This window comes from Delphinapterus leucas, chromosome 10 (assembly GCF_059928025.1).
Source record: "Delphinapterus leucas isolate spDelLeu-1000000601 "Yukka" chromosome 10, BTC_Dleu_Yukka2, whole genome shotgun sequence".
Lineage (NCBI taxonomy): Eukaryota > Metazoa > Chordata > Mammalia > Artiodactyla > Monodontidae > Delphinapterus > Delphinapterus leucas.
Window position 1 is genome coordinate 31638425 of NC_143138.1, and position 13034 is coordinate 31651458.

General features: G+C 45.6%; 1 protein-coding gene across 2 annotated transcripts in view; it reads right to left on the reverse strand.

The window, feature by feature from the left end:
* Positions 1 to 13034, reverse strand: part of SPATS1 (spermatogenesis associated serine rich 1) — a 54519-nt gene that overhangs the window by 15745 nt on the left and 25740 nt on the right. For both annotated transcript variants that reach the window (XM_022582027.3, XM_022582026.3), the window contains exons 2-4: positions 9198 to 9281; positions 8084 to 8253; positions 226 to 373 (exon numbers count right to left, since the gene is read on the reverse strand). In XM_022582027.3, the coding sequence (XP_022437735.1) occupies positions 226 to 373; positions 8084 to 8253; positions 9198 to 9281 (402 nt within the window). The remainder of the gene's footprint in view (positions 1 to 225; positions 374 to 8083; positions 8254 to 9197; positions 9282 to 13034) is intronic.

The following is a 13034-nucleotide window of genomic DNA, read 5'->3' on the forward strand; positions in this document are numbered from 1 at the left end:
CAACTGTGAAGTATTACCCCCATTTTGCAGATAAGAAAGCTTCACCAGGGAGGTGAAGTAATTTGCCCAAATTCACTCAGATGCCAAGTGACAGAGTAAGATTTGAACCCAGTCTGGCTCCAGAATCCATGCTCTTGCCAAATATGTCACACTACCCCTCAGACTGTTGGCCCCTGGTCAGAATTGACCCCAGCATTTACAGCTCTTTCCTGGACCCTTACTTACTCTGGGTGAACAGACCCTCTGCCGGGGCTGAAAGGCCCACTGACGCTTAGACCTGTTTCAATAGAAGGTGAGGGGCTGACACTTCTGCCAGAGGACATTATGTTGGCAAAGCATCCCTTAGATTCCAGAAAATCATTGAGTTTAGTACCTGCAACACATAGATATCACCATTTGATTACATTCATGAAAAAGCTCCCACTTTATCTTGTTTCCTAGATGATAAATAATTTCTTTTTAAAAAATAACATTTGTGGGAGTTCCCTGGCAGTCCAGTGGTTAGGACTCAGCACTTTTACCACCATGGCCCAGGGTCAATCCCTGGTCAGGGAACTAAGATCCCACAGGCTGCATGGCGTAGCCAAAAAAAAAAAGTTTGAGCATTTACTGTATACTTGAGATTGTGTTAACATCTTCACACATTGTCTCATTTAATTCTCATAACAACGCACAGACAGAAGTATTACTTATCCTTCCATTTTACAGATGAGAAAACTGAGGCTCAGAATGTTGAGCAACCAAGACCACATAGAAAATAAACATGTTGGCCCAGGTTGGATCACAGCTCCTATAACACTAAAGTCTAAAAAGGCTAACTTCTGTGTTAGATTGCTTGCCCCCCGGCCACATAGTTCACCTACTCTAACTAAACTAAGTGGAAGAAAGAAGGTCTGAATTGAGCTATATATCACTCTACATTGTATTGAGCATCTCAAGAAAATTCTCCAAAGGATTTATTCATAGAAAGACTAGCGAGTATAGCTGGTGATCACAATCCAAAGAACTGTCTTCAGAACATCTATGGGTTCCCCTCCCACCGCAGTGTCATCATTCTTTTATATCACATCTTCCCCACCAGACTGTGTCTTATTCATCTTAGTAGCACTCAGAGCAGTGCTTGGCACAAATAGATACTCAATAAATGTTTTTTTTTTTTTTTTTTTTTTTTAATTAATTTATTTATTTTTGGCTGCATTGGGTCTTCGTTGCTGTGTGCGGGCTTTCTCTAGTTGTGGAGAGCAGGGGCTATTCTTCCTTGCAGTGCACGGCCTTCTCATTGCGGTGGCTTCTCTTGTTGCAGAGCACGGGCTCTAGAGCACAGGCTCGGTAGTTGTGGCGCATGGGCTTAGCTGCTCCGCGGCATGTGGGATCTTCCCGGACCAGGGCTCGAACCCGTGTCCCCTGCATTGGCAGGCGGATTCTTAACCACTGTGCCACCGGGGAAGCCCTCAATAAATGTTTGAGTGAATAAGTGGCAAAGCATTATAACTCCCCAACCACCCACAATTACAAGTCCTGAAACCCAAGGACAGTGAGATAGAGAAGCACACCCACTGTCTTCACTCTGCTGTACAATGACTCCTACGCGAAAGTCAATCTGTTCTCTCATCATTTTATATAGGTGTGTGCGTTGTCCAGTCACTTAAAAAAAAATCAGATGACTGGATATTGCACTTCTTTATGCACACCTTCAGAGAGCACAGATGCTCCATAGATAAAATGTAAGCTCTCGGTTACAGGAGAATTTTAAGAAACAAGAGTCAGACTTCTCTGACTCTGGAGTACATTTTTAGACTGACTGCTGTTCCACCTACACAGTATCATGATTCACATGTATGTGACATATGCCAGGCACCTGGGCAAATTCCCACCATCTGTCAGAGGAACTGACCCTTAGCCAATTCTTTATTCGTTTCCTATCAACGCCCTCTCAAATTCATCTATCAAGTGAATCATATTTTTTCCACCTTTGTCAAGTCCCAACCCTACCAACAAACCCTTTACTCTTAAGAGGACTTCGCCTGTGACTCTACAAAGTTTAAAGCCCAGCTGAGCTACTTCCTCCCCTCACAATACCCCCATCCTGGGGTTTCTCAGGGTAAGGACTGTTGCATACAGAGTTAACAAAAAAAAAAGACGCGGGTGGGGGAAGGAAGATAAAAACAAAAAGAAAATAACAAAAAATATAATAAATAATTTAAAAATACAGATTCCCAAATCCCATTACAGACCCATCAAACTGGAATCTCGTGTGGTGAAGCCTGGGAACCCACATTTTTAATAAGTCTCCCTCTACCTCTTAGGCTCATGCTTGGCAGTGAACTTCCTCCTCTTCAAGCCCAGTTCCATCACTGCCCTGCATTCTATCCTGTCCCTCTTCCTGACTCCCTATATGTGTCCAGTCATGAAAATCACCTTGAGGCACTTGTTCAACATGCAGATTCCAGGGCTCTGAGCCAGACCTGCAGGGGACAACCCGAGAATCGGTATGTTTAAGAAGCACCTCAGGGGACTTCCCTGGTGGCACAGTGGATAAGACTCTGCGCTCCCAATGCAGGGGGTCCAGGTTCAATCCCTGGTCAGGGAACTAGATCCCACATGCGTCCCGCAACTAAGAGTTCGCATGCCACAACTAAGGAGCCTGCGTGGCCCAACCAAGACCCGGTGCAACCAAATAAATAAATAAATATTTTAAAAAATAAAAAGAAGCACCTCAGGTGATTCTCAGAGCCAGCCAAGTGTGGGAAGAGCTGCTCTGGAACATGGCACAGAGCCTAGAGCAGCCCTCAGTATATGAGGGCCAACTGGTTGCTTGAGGGGTGAGTAGCTGGGACGCAGTGGAGCCCAGTGGAGGGCAAAGCTGTGAAGAGAGAGCACAGGTCCACAGCAGCCCCGGACACGGAACCACAAATGTGGTGTCAACGAATACAACACAGACCACACTCTCTGACCACAATGCAATACTATTAGAAATCCATAATAAAAAGACAGCCAAAAAACATCCATAAGCTTGGAAACTCAAACCACACCTCTAAATATTTCATATGATAGAAGAAAACATAACGGAACTCATGAGGTACTTAATGATCAATGACATATGTACAATATATCAAAACTGTGGGATTCAACTAAAGCACTAATTAGAACCTAGAACCTTAAATGCATAAACTGTATTTTACTGAATGTAAGACATTGTAATAATATTACTATTCTATGTACCACAAAGAACAGAGGCTGCCAATTAAATTATGACACATGCTTTATCACTTAGGACTTTTACTTAATACGTATTGAAGCACCATTTCAGACTTACTTATAGATTTTAATCACATACCACTCGTGTGCATATTTAAAGAAGGAAAATATAAGCAAAATCAATTGGTTAAGGGGCTTCCCTGGTGGCGCGGTGGTTGGGAGTCCGCCTGCCGATGCAGGGGACGCGGGTTCGTGCCCCGGTCCGGGAGGATCCCGCGTGCCGCGGAGCAGCTGGGCCCGTGGGCTGTGGCCGCTGGGCCTGCGCATCCGGACCCTGTGCTCCGCAGCGGGAGAGGCCATGGCAGTGAGAGGCCCGCGTACCACAAAATAAATAAATAAATAAATAAATAAATAAATTGGTTAAGGCGTTCTTAAACCTTACATTCAAAAGTCTGATTACTGAATCACTTTTCAACTCAACCCCTAAAGGTCACATTTTCCACCTAAATTGACCTCACGCCTGCATTATTCAGTGCTCATCCAGCAAAGTTTATGACAATTACTTCACATGGGCTACTGGGCCCACAGCACTGGTAAGACCAATCCAATTTCAGAGACACAAACTGTGAAAAATTTCTATCTTACAAGTAACAGGTTATAGTGTTAAAAAACAAAGATTCCAAAATTAATGACCTAAGCTTTCAATTCAAGGAATAAGGGGAAAAAAGGCAAACATCTCAAAATGATAAGGAAAGAAATCATAAAATAAAAGCAGAAATGAATGAAATAGAGAAGATTATCAGAATTATGGCTTCATGGAAAAACTAATAATGTAGATAAAGTTCAAGAAAAAAATCTTAATACAAGTAAACAGTATAAGAAATGAAAGAGAAGCCACAATTACAAATAAAATAGAAATAAATTTACCCATAAAGAAATTGAGTACGAGAAATATCAAATAACTTGCTCAAGGTTACAGAGCAATGGAGTATAATTTATAAAATGTAGTTTAATGTTACTGACACACACCCTGACAGATAAATCAATAGAATAGCAAATGTAGATAGAATAAAATTTTATGTGATAACAGTGGCATCTCATCTCAGTGAAGAAAGGATAGATCATTCAAAAAAGATTGCTGGAACAACTAATTAATCATTTGGCATGAAAATAAAATTAAATCTCTCTTATCTCAAAATAAATTCCAAATGAATTATAAATTTGAATGTAAAAATTAAAAGATATACCTGAAAAATGATAAGCGAATGTTTACATAATGTCAGAGTGGGGAAGTTATTTCTAAGAAAGATATCAAATACAGGCAAAATAAAAGAAAGATGCATAGATTAAATACATATACATTTAAAACTTCCATAGCAAACTCTAAACTGGGAGGAAATTTATAACATACACGATAAGAAAAAGAGTTAATAATCATGACAAAGTATGAGTTTTTTAACATTTGTAAGATGAAAATAAATACCCAAGAGAAAAAAGTGGGCAAAAGACATTATTAGGTAATTCATTAAACACACACACCCAAATAGCCTATGTACACTTGGAAAAAAAAGTTCATCCTTACATTAGTAAAAGAGCTGAATTTAAAATGAGATACTATTATTCACTATCATTTTGCAAATACCCACAGCTGGCACAGCTTGGAGAAATGGCATTCTTGTACATTGCTGCTGAAAATATCTCCATCTCACTGAAGAGCAATTTGGCCATTTACGTCCTCCAAAGCCTATGAGAAGTGCCCTTTTCATCCAAGGTTCTACTTCTAGAAACACATCTATGAAAAAAGGTGTGAAATGTATGTATAAGGATGCAGAAGGGACCCACACATGTGGAGAAAAAATAAGATCAAGAGCAGAGATGTCTTCTAGGTTGAGACCTGTATGTCAGTTCTGAGTTACTTATCATAGCATTTACTTATGATAGTATTTGCCCAGAGGTTTTAACAGGGGCTGCCTTTTCACAGCCCGGAAACATTTTACATCGTATATTGTATCGGCCACTAGAGGACAGGAGAGCTTATCAAAGCAGGGATTGGCTGCTAGGGATGGTATCAGAGGGGGCCCCTCACAAGATTTTTGGGTTTGTTTTTTTAATTTGAGGGGCAAAATGTAAATGTATTATGCGACCTTGAGTAGCATGCATTGAAATCACATCTACAAATGTAGCCTATTTCTTTGTTTGCTTAGAAGTTTCGTGCTGGCAACACTCTAGAAAGTGGCCTGTGCTTGCTATAAGAGCAGACTTGTCTGACCGACCAGGGCGGGAAGAGCAGTGGCTCTGCTCAAAAGACACATTCTCTAGACCCAGCTGACTTCCGGGTCTTCCTAGTAGGAATTCAGCCTCAAACATGACCTAGAGACACTTAAGCATGACCTAAGGCTGCCTCTCCACATCTCCTCAGGTAGGAGAAGAGGACTGGAAATGCAAGTCTGAACCCACCCATTCTGAAACTGATGTTCCCACTGTGTAGAGTAACATCGAGTTACTTTCAGCAAGTCAATGACCTGTCGTGCCCAGCTCCCATTGCGTATCCCACCTCTCTATCTAGCACTGTAGGCTGGGGTGAGGCACTGTAACCTAAGGAACGTCCTTCTCGAAAGGGTCACCATTCATCTTGATAATTGTTACTCAAATGCAATTAAAATCCAGTGAGTCATAAGATAGAAAATCCTAACAAGTCGCTAAAACTCTATGAAATACGAAAAGATGGTCCAACCTTAAGGACCAAGAGAAGGTTCTGATGACTAGAAAGGAATCAGAAAAGAAAAAGAAGTTTAGAAGAAAGTCTGTTTCTGGGACTTCCCTGGTGGTGCAGTGGTTAAGAATCTGCCTGCCAATGCAGGGGACACAGGTTCAAGCCCCGCTCCGGGGAGATCCCACATGCCGTGGAGCATCTAAGCCTGTGTGCCATATCTACTGAAGCCTGCGTGCCTAGAGCCCGTGCTCCGCAACAAGGGAAGCCACTGCAATGAGAAGCCGGCACATCGCAACGAAGAATAGCCCCCGCTCACGGCAACTAGAGAAAGCCCACGCGCAGCAAGGAAGACCAAACACAGCCAAAAATTAATTAATTAATTTTTTAGAAAAAGATAGAAAGTCTGTTTCTTCGGTAACATCTGTGGAATTCACGATAAGTATTTCCATTTCTTTAGGCAGGAATAACACCTTACATAACCAAGGCTCTTTCACACAATTGTCATCTCAGCAGATTTACACCATAGCACTGTCTGGTGGAGAGAAAATAATACAGCAAGCCAAGTTAGCTTAATGTGGGTACTCTTTAACCAAACACTCAGTTTCCCATCCCTGCTTATCTGCTCAACAAACAAACTAAAGATCTAGGATGGCGGTTTTTAACCCTTTTTTGGATCACAGACTCCCCCAAGAATTAATGAAAGCAGTGGGCCCTCTCTGCTGGAAAAATGCATATATCCCCACAGTTATGCATTCAGCCTCAGCTGGTTCATGGAGCCCCTTTCCTTCCTGAAGCCCGTGGGCTCCATGTGAAGCTGAGCTCCGATGTGGTCTCCCGAGTAGACACACCTACCCAGCAGAAAAAGAAGCCATGGATCTTTGGTTAATGTGGTCTGGAGACCTCAGACGCTGGTGCTCTTCCAGTACCCCTAACTCAGAAACCTGAAGCCCCTCCACCCACCCTTAAAACAGCAGGTCCCTCCTTTATCCCCCCAGTCAACCTGAAAACTGCAGAAAGGTCTGGAGCTTAAAGCTAGAATCCCAGAACCTTTTTCTCCTTGCTGAACTAGCCACGTTGGGCAATGAATGGCTCAAACTCCTACCGCTCTACTGGCGCCCGCTTGTAGGTGGGCAGTAAATCATACCTCCATCCTCTCCCAGCACTTACAAATTAAGAGATTACAGACCTGGAATACAGGAGACCAGAGACCAAGCTCAGATCTGATGGGGCAGACACAGAGCATTCTACAATCCCTTTTTGCAGCATGAAGGCCACCCACCTATCTGTACTCACTCAGAGGTTTTCTGAGAGACTGTGGCTGCTCTGCTCCATGGCACTGTTCTCTGAAGGCAGATGCGCTCCCAAACATCCTCCTCAGCCTTAAGAACCAATCATGCCATCCATTATTTAATTTAAACCTTTCATTAAAGTGTTCATAATTTCCACCTGAGCTGTCCCATCCAATACACAATGCCACAAATCTAATATATGAGCAAAGAAAAAAAAAAAAAAAAGAAGAAAGGGCCTGGGCTTTGTAGACCGTAAGACTCATGTCAAATCCCAGTTTCACCGTTTATTGACTGAAGCACTGGGCAGGTCAAACCTCTGGCCCCCATTACTCTTTGTAATATACCTCTTGGCTGTTAGGAGATCCGGGGAGGTCATTTATGAAAGCTCTGCTTTGATGCTGCTCTCTGCCTTATCAGATCTTCGGTTAATACAGACAGTATTAATACAAGAAGTTCTTTCTACATGCTCCCAAACTAGCCTCCTTTTAAACTTCAACAATGCCTTCTTGGGCTTCCCTGGTGGCGCAGTGGTTAAGAATCCACCTGCCAATGCAGGGGACATGGGTTCAAGCCCTGGTCCGGGAAGATCCCACATGCCGTGGAGCAACTAAGCCTGTGTGCCACAACTACTGAAGCCCGCGGGCCTAGAGCCTGTGCTCCGCAACAAGAGATACCACCGCAATGAGAAGCCCGCGCACTGCAATGAAGAGGAGGCCCCACTCACCACAGCTAGAGAAAGCCCACGCAGCAACGAAGACCCAACGCAGCCAAAAATCAATAAGTAAAATAAATTAATTAATTTTTAAAAAATGCCTTCTCACTCTAGTGTACTTGGATAGGGCAACCAAATCCCACCCAGCCCTCCTGATTTCTTAAACTCAACTGTATCTCCACTCTCCTGTGGTCATGCCAGAGTCTCCTTTCTCTTGAACCTTCTCCAGCTCACTGCTGCAGATCGCTGTGTAGATGGGGGGGAGTTGACAGCCCCGTGGACAGTTTCCAGTGTCCATGGACGGAGCTATGCATGTGTCGGTTTTAAATATTAAAAGCAACCTGGAGACAACGAAAAGACCTTTGTAAGAAAGGCATCAGTCAAAACAAACAGAAACTCCACGGGCCATTGAAAGTCAGGCGGGCAGGGTTGGCCTCTTAATAAGAGCTTCCCTCCCTCAGCTTCCCTGATTGGGCGTTTCCCGGTTTGGATGCCCGCCGAGCTCCCCTGGGCTCTCGCCCCGCCCACCGAGATGGGCCTTCCACCCCTTCCCCCAGGGGAGGCCTGGCTCTACGCTCGGAGACCTCCAAGGACGATGCAGCCGACATCAACGCACCAACCCCAACCGGCGGCCGAACTGTCGAACGCCAGGCCGAGGAACCAAGAGCCAAGGGCAAGAGGGACGCCGCCGCCACCTGCTCCTCCAGCGGCGGCGCGTTCTGGAGTTGCCAGGACACCTGCCCAGCAACGCGAGGCCGCCGCCTCCGGCCAGGCTGGGCTTCCCGGTCCTCCTCCCTCTGTATCCCGGGGCTCTTTGGGCCTCCGCACGTGATGGAGTCATTTGAAGGGGTTAGAACTGGAGTCTCCAGCCTTGGTGGGGCGTCGTGGGCAAGGACCGCTGGAAAAGCGGCTTGGTGTTTCTGGATTTTTTTTCTTTTCTTTTTAAGAGTTGTGGTTCTTCTCCAGGCAATTTTCATTATCGGGACTGTAGCCCCTGGTGGCAGTGAAGGATAAGCCCTCCACAGAGCTTGCAGATGCCCGCTTATAATTGGCTTGGATTAGACAAGATCACCCGCCACTTCAGAGCGCCTTTTCTGGGCCAGGCTCCCTGGTGGATGTTATCTTCCTTAAGCAGCCAGCTGCATTTTTCAAAATAGAAAGCTGAATTTGAGCAAGGGCTTGCTCAAGGTCACCCAGAAAACTGAGATTCATTTCCAAGTTTTCTTATTCCAAATCTACCACTCTCTCCATCATACCAATTTAAACTTATCTTACTAATACTTACCAGCATGTAATCAATCGTGCAGGGAAAGCTTTTCTCCAAGTCTGGTTTAAGTCCCTCAATTCAAATTCTGGCCTAATTTCTCCCCTGGTGAAGTGAAAAAAAAAAAAAAATCAGACTGTGTTTTTATTTTTAATAATCTTTTTAGTGACTATAAGAAAAATTTTTTTACTGATTATTACAAAAAAGTGGTCATTGTAGAAATCTTGAAAAATATTTATTAAAAAATATTGTTAATACTCAAAATCCCACAATCTAGATAAAACACTTTTTTCTGGATATCTATTTCTGTATAACAAATTGCCCCAAAATTGCTTTAAACAACAACAATCATTATTATCTCCTGATTCTGGGGGTTGGCTAGGCTAAGCTAGGCTATTTCCATTTGGGGTCATGTGGTTGCAGTCAGAAGGTGGCCGGACCTTTCTCACTCATATGTCTGGTGACTTGTGTTGACCATAAACTGGGACCTCAGCTGGGGCTTTAGCCATATCACCTACACATGGCTTTTCCATGTACTTGTTCACAGCATGGCATCTGGGTCCCAAATAGGAGCATCCCAGGAGAATCAGGCAGAAGCATCCATAGCCATGGATGTAAGGAGAGGGAACTTTGACTACACCTCTCACTGGGAGAATCCAGGTCACACTGTATGAAGAGCCTAGGGGGTGGGGGACCTTGTTGTAACCATCTTAGAAAATACAACTTACCACACCACTACTAATATTTAGGAGTTATTTTCTCCCTGTCCTTTTTTCTATGCACATAAGTGTTTCTGTTTTTGGTTTTGGTTTTGTTGGGGTTTTTTGTTTGTTTGTTTTTGGCTAAGACGCGCGGCTTGCAGGATCTTAATCCCCCAACCTGGGTTGGAACCCGGGCTGGGGCAGTGAAAGCTCAGAGTCCTACTGGACCGCCAGGGAATTCCCAACATATATGTTAACATAAGTGGAATTTAACTACATATACAACTTTCTAGAATGCTTTTTAAAATATCACATTATATCCTGATGATTTCCTCTTGTTAAAGTTTTTTTTAAAACCACATTTTATCTGTTTAATTATCCCATGGTAGAAGAGGTAACATTTCTAATAGAAGTGTTAGCTGGGCAACAGCGTAGTTATTAAAATGCTGTAATGCCAAGAAGGCAGAGATTTTTGTTTTGTTCCCTGCTACATACCAAGCACCTAGCACAGTGCCTAGCACATATAGACACTCAATAACCATTTGTTTAATGAATGTATAAATGGGTGGATGGATTGTTGATTTAAATGGCCTGAGCTGAACCCCTCTCCTATTTGCATCCTCCTGGAAAGAAAGAGACCAGACCTCTAACCTGCATCACCAGGTTTCAAAACATCAAGACCTGTTGGTCCGGGGATTGTGGGGCAGCCGGGTAGATTGCAGGGCCGAAACTCTCTCTCATCCTAAGTGTCCTGCGTACTGCGGGCTCGTAAACCTTCCGTTACTCTGCAGATTTAAAGCCTCCCGGGACACTATGCATTCATCCCTTGGGCAAGTTTTAGATGCTTCCTGCGCCTGGTCGAGGTCTGGCAGGGCACGGGAGTCACCTAAGGGGTTCTCCGGGCGGCGGAGCCCCGGAAGCCTCCCACGTGCGCAGCTGGACTGCCCGGGTTCGGCAGCAGAGGTGAGGGTTTGGGGTGCTCGATGCGTCCAGAAGCCTGAGACCTCCTGAAGCTCCCGGAAAAGCCTGCTGGTACAGCCTGGAGGGCGAGCGCCATCCGGCAAGACGGGCTTCTCCAGGGTCTCCCACTGGCGTCTCCTCTTTTGGCTGCGCCCCCCAAACCAAGCACGGCGTGTAGGTCACCGCGGGACCCGCGTGGGTACAGAGGGTTGACGCAGGAAGTGGGGCCGATCCCGGGCCCCCGAAATCAACTCGACCTTCTTTCGGGCTGTAGGGCCCTCCTTGCTGCTCTGCAATCTGGGATACTTCCGTGCCGTGAGCTGGGTCTGAATGAGCCGGGGGAACTTGGGACTCTGCGGCCACCACTAGCACAAGTAAGGTTTACGTGTCTAAGTACGATGTTTTTCTGTTCTTGTTTTTGTTTTGAAATTGCTGTTTTTGAGGGTCACAGGTGGTTGCATATCGGCAGTTTCAGGATCCAACCTAATCGTAAAAGGCAAACGCTTCTAGCAGGTTCCATGGCAAGGTGAGAGCAAGGTGAGCTGGACCTTAGCCCCACCGACCCCTCTGCCCTGCGGAACCCCCCTTCTTGTTTACTGATTGAGGGCTCAGCTCTGAGAAGGGACAGCAGAGTGAGGCAGGTGGTGGAAGCCGGTGGACCCCCGCGGGTGTTGCAGGCACCGAATCGGGAGGGTCCGGACGTTGTCGTTCTTGCTTGGCCTGCTGCGATTCCAGACCCTTTAGAGCACAGGGTGAGGTAGCTGTAAGAACTAGGTGTCCGGGGATTACAGGAAACCAGGCAGCAGAGGGGGAGTGATATCAAATAAACTCTACTCCTGTTCCTTTGGGGTCTTAGCGGAACAGCGGCGAGAAACTTTGAGCCTAGAAGGATGGCATTGTTTGATAGCCGGCAGTCAGGGACACCGGTAAAAAGCCTCTTGTGTCCGGTAAACCTCAAGAGTTTCAACCTAAATTGTGGGAGGGGGGTCTTAAACATCACCTCTCCCCCCCAGCTGCACTGCAAACAGCTCAAGTACGGGAGCCTCTCTTCCCCAAGGTGAAGAGTCACCACAAACCCTCATTTGACATGGCGTCCCATAAACACACACCAGAGGGCAGTGTAATCCAGGACATGGGAAATAAAATGTGATGGGAGATTCGCTACTGATGCCTTCAGGCGGAGGCATCACAAGCCTCCTACAAAGCGGGCGCTGGGGAAATGCGTGTTGAGCGGATTACTGATGCACCATCGTCTTTGAAAACCTTCCGTGGTAGGCAGAGGGGGCCTGGCAAAGATGGACGAGAGGGAGCATTAGTACCTCAGAACCTGTTACCACCACCAGCTCCCAAATGCTCAAAGGGCCGCACCACCAGTTCAGGTCAGGAAACAGTTACCAAGCACCTCCTATGTGCCAGGCACTGTGCTAAGGGCAGGGATTCAAAGGTGAGTAAAACCCAGTCCCTTCCGCAGTTGAGCGCCTATGACGTGCTAACCTCTTTACATTCATTATCCCACGTAACTCTTACAATGGTAAAGTGTTGTAAGAATCATCCCCATTTTACAGATGATGAAAAACAGACTCGGGTAAAGTACTAGTCCCGTTAGTAACTGGCAAAGATGGAGTTTAAACCAGCTCTCTCTAGATTCAGAGGGGTAAAGTACTAGTCCCGTTAGTAACTGGCAAAGATGGAGTTTAAACCAGCTCTCTCTAGATTCAGAGGCAGGGCCCTCACTACTGTGAGCATTCTTTTTTTTTTTTTTTTACAGTACGCGGGCCTCTCACTGCTGTGGCCTCTCCCGTTGCGGAGCACAGCCTCCGGACGCGCAGGCTCAGCGGCCATGGCTCACGGGCCCAGCCGCTCCGCGGCATGTGGGATCTTCCCAGCCCGGGTCACGAACCCACGCCCCCTGCCTCGTCAGGCGGACTCTCAACCACTGCGCCACCAGGGAAGCCCTGTGAGCATTCTTAGTATGTGCTCTTATAAGGTTATTGAGAGGATTAATGAATAAACACACGTAAAGCGCTTAGCATGACATGCACACGTTAAGAAGCCAGTAAGTATGCACTTTTGTTAAGAGCATTTCCTTCTATAACTGATTTCTCTAACTATGAAGTACCAGCTCAAATCTGATGCAAGAGGAGCTGAACAGCATCCGGCCTGTTCTGTTGGGGAAGGGGTGAGGAGAGAAAACAGT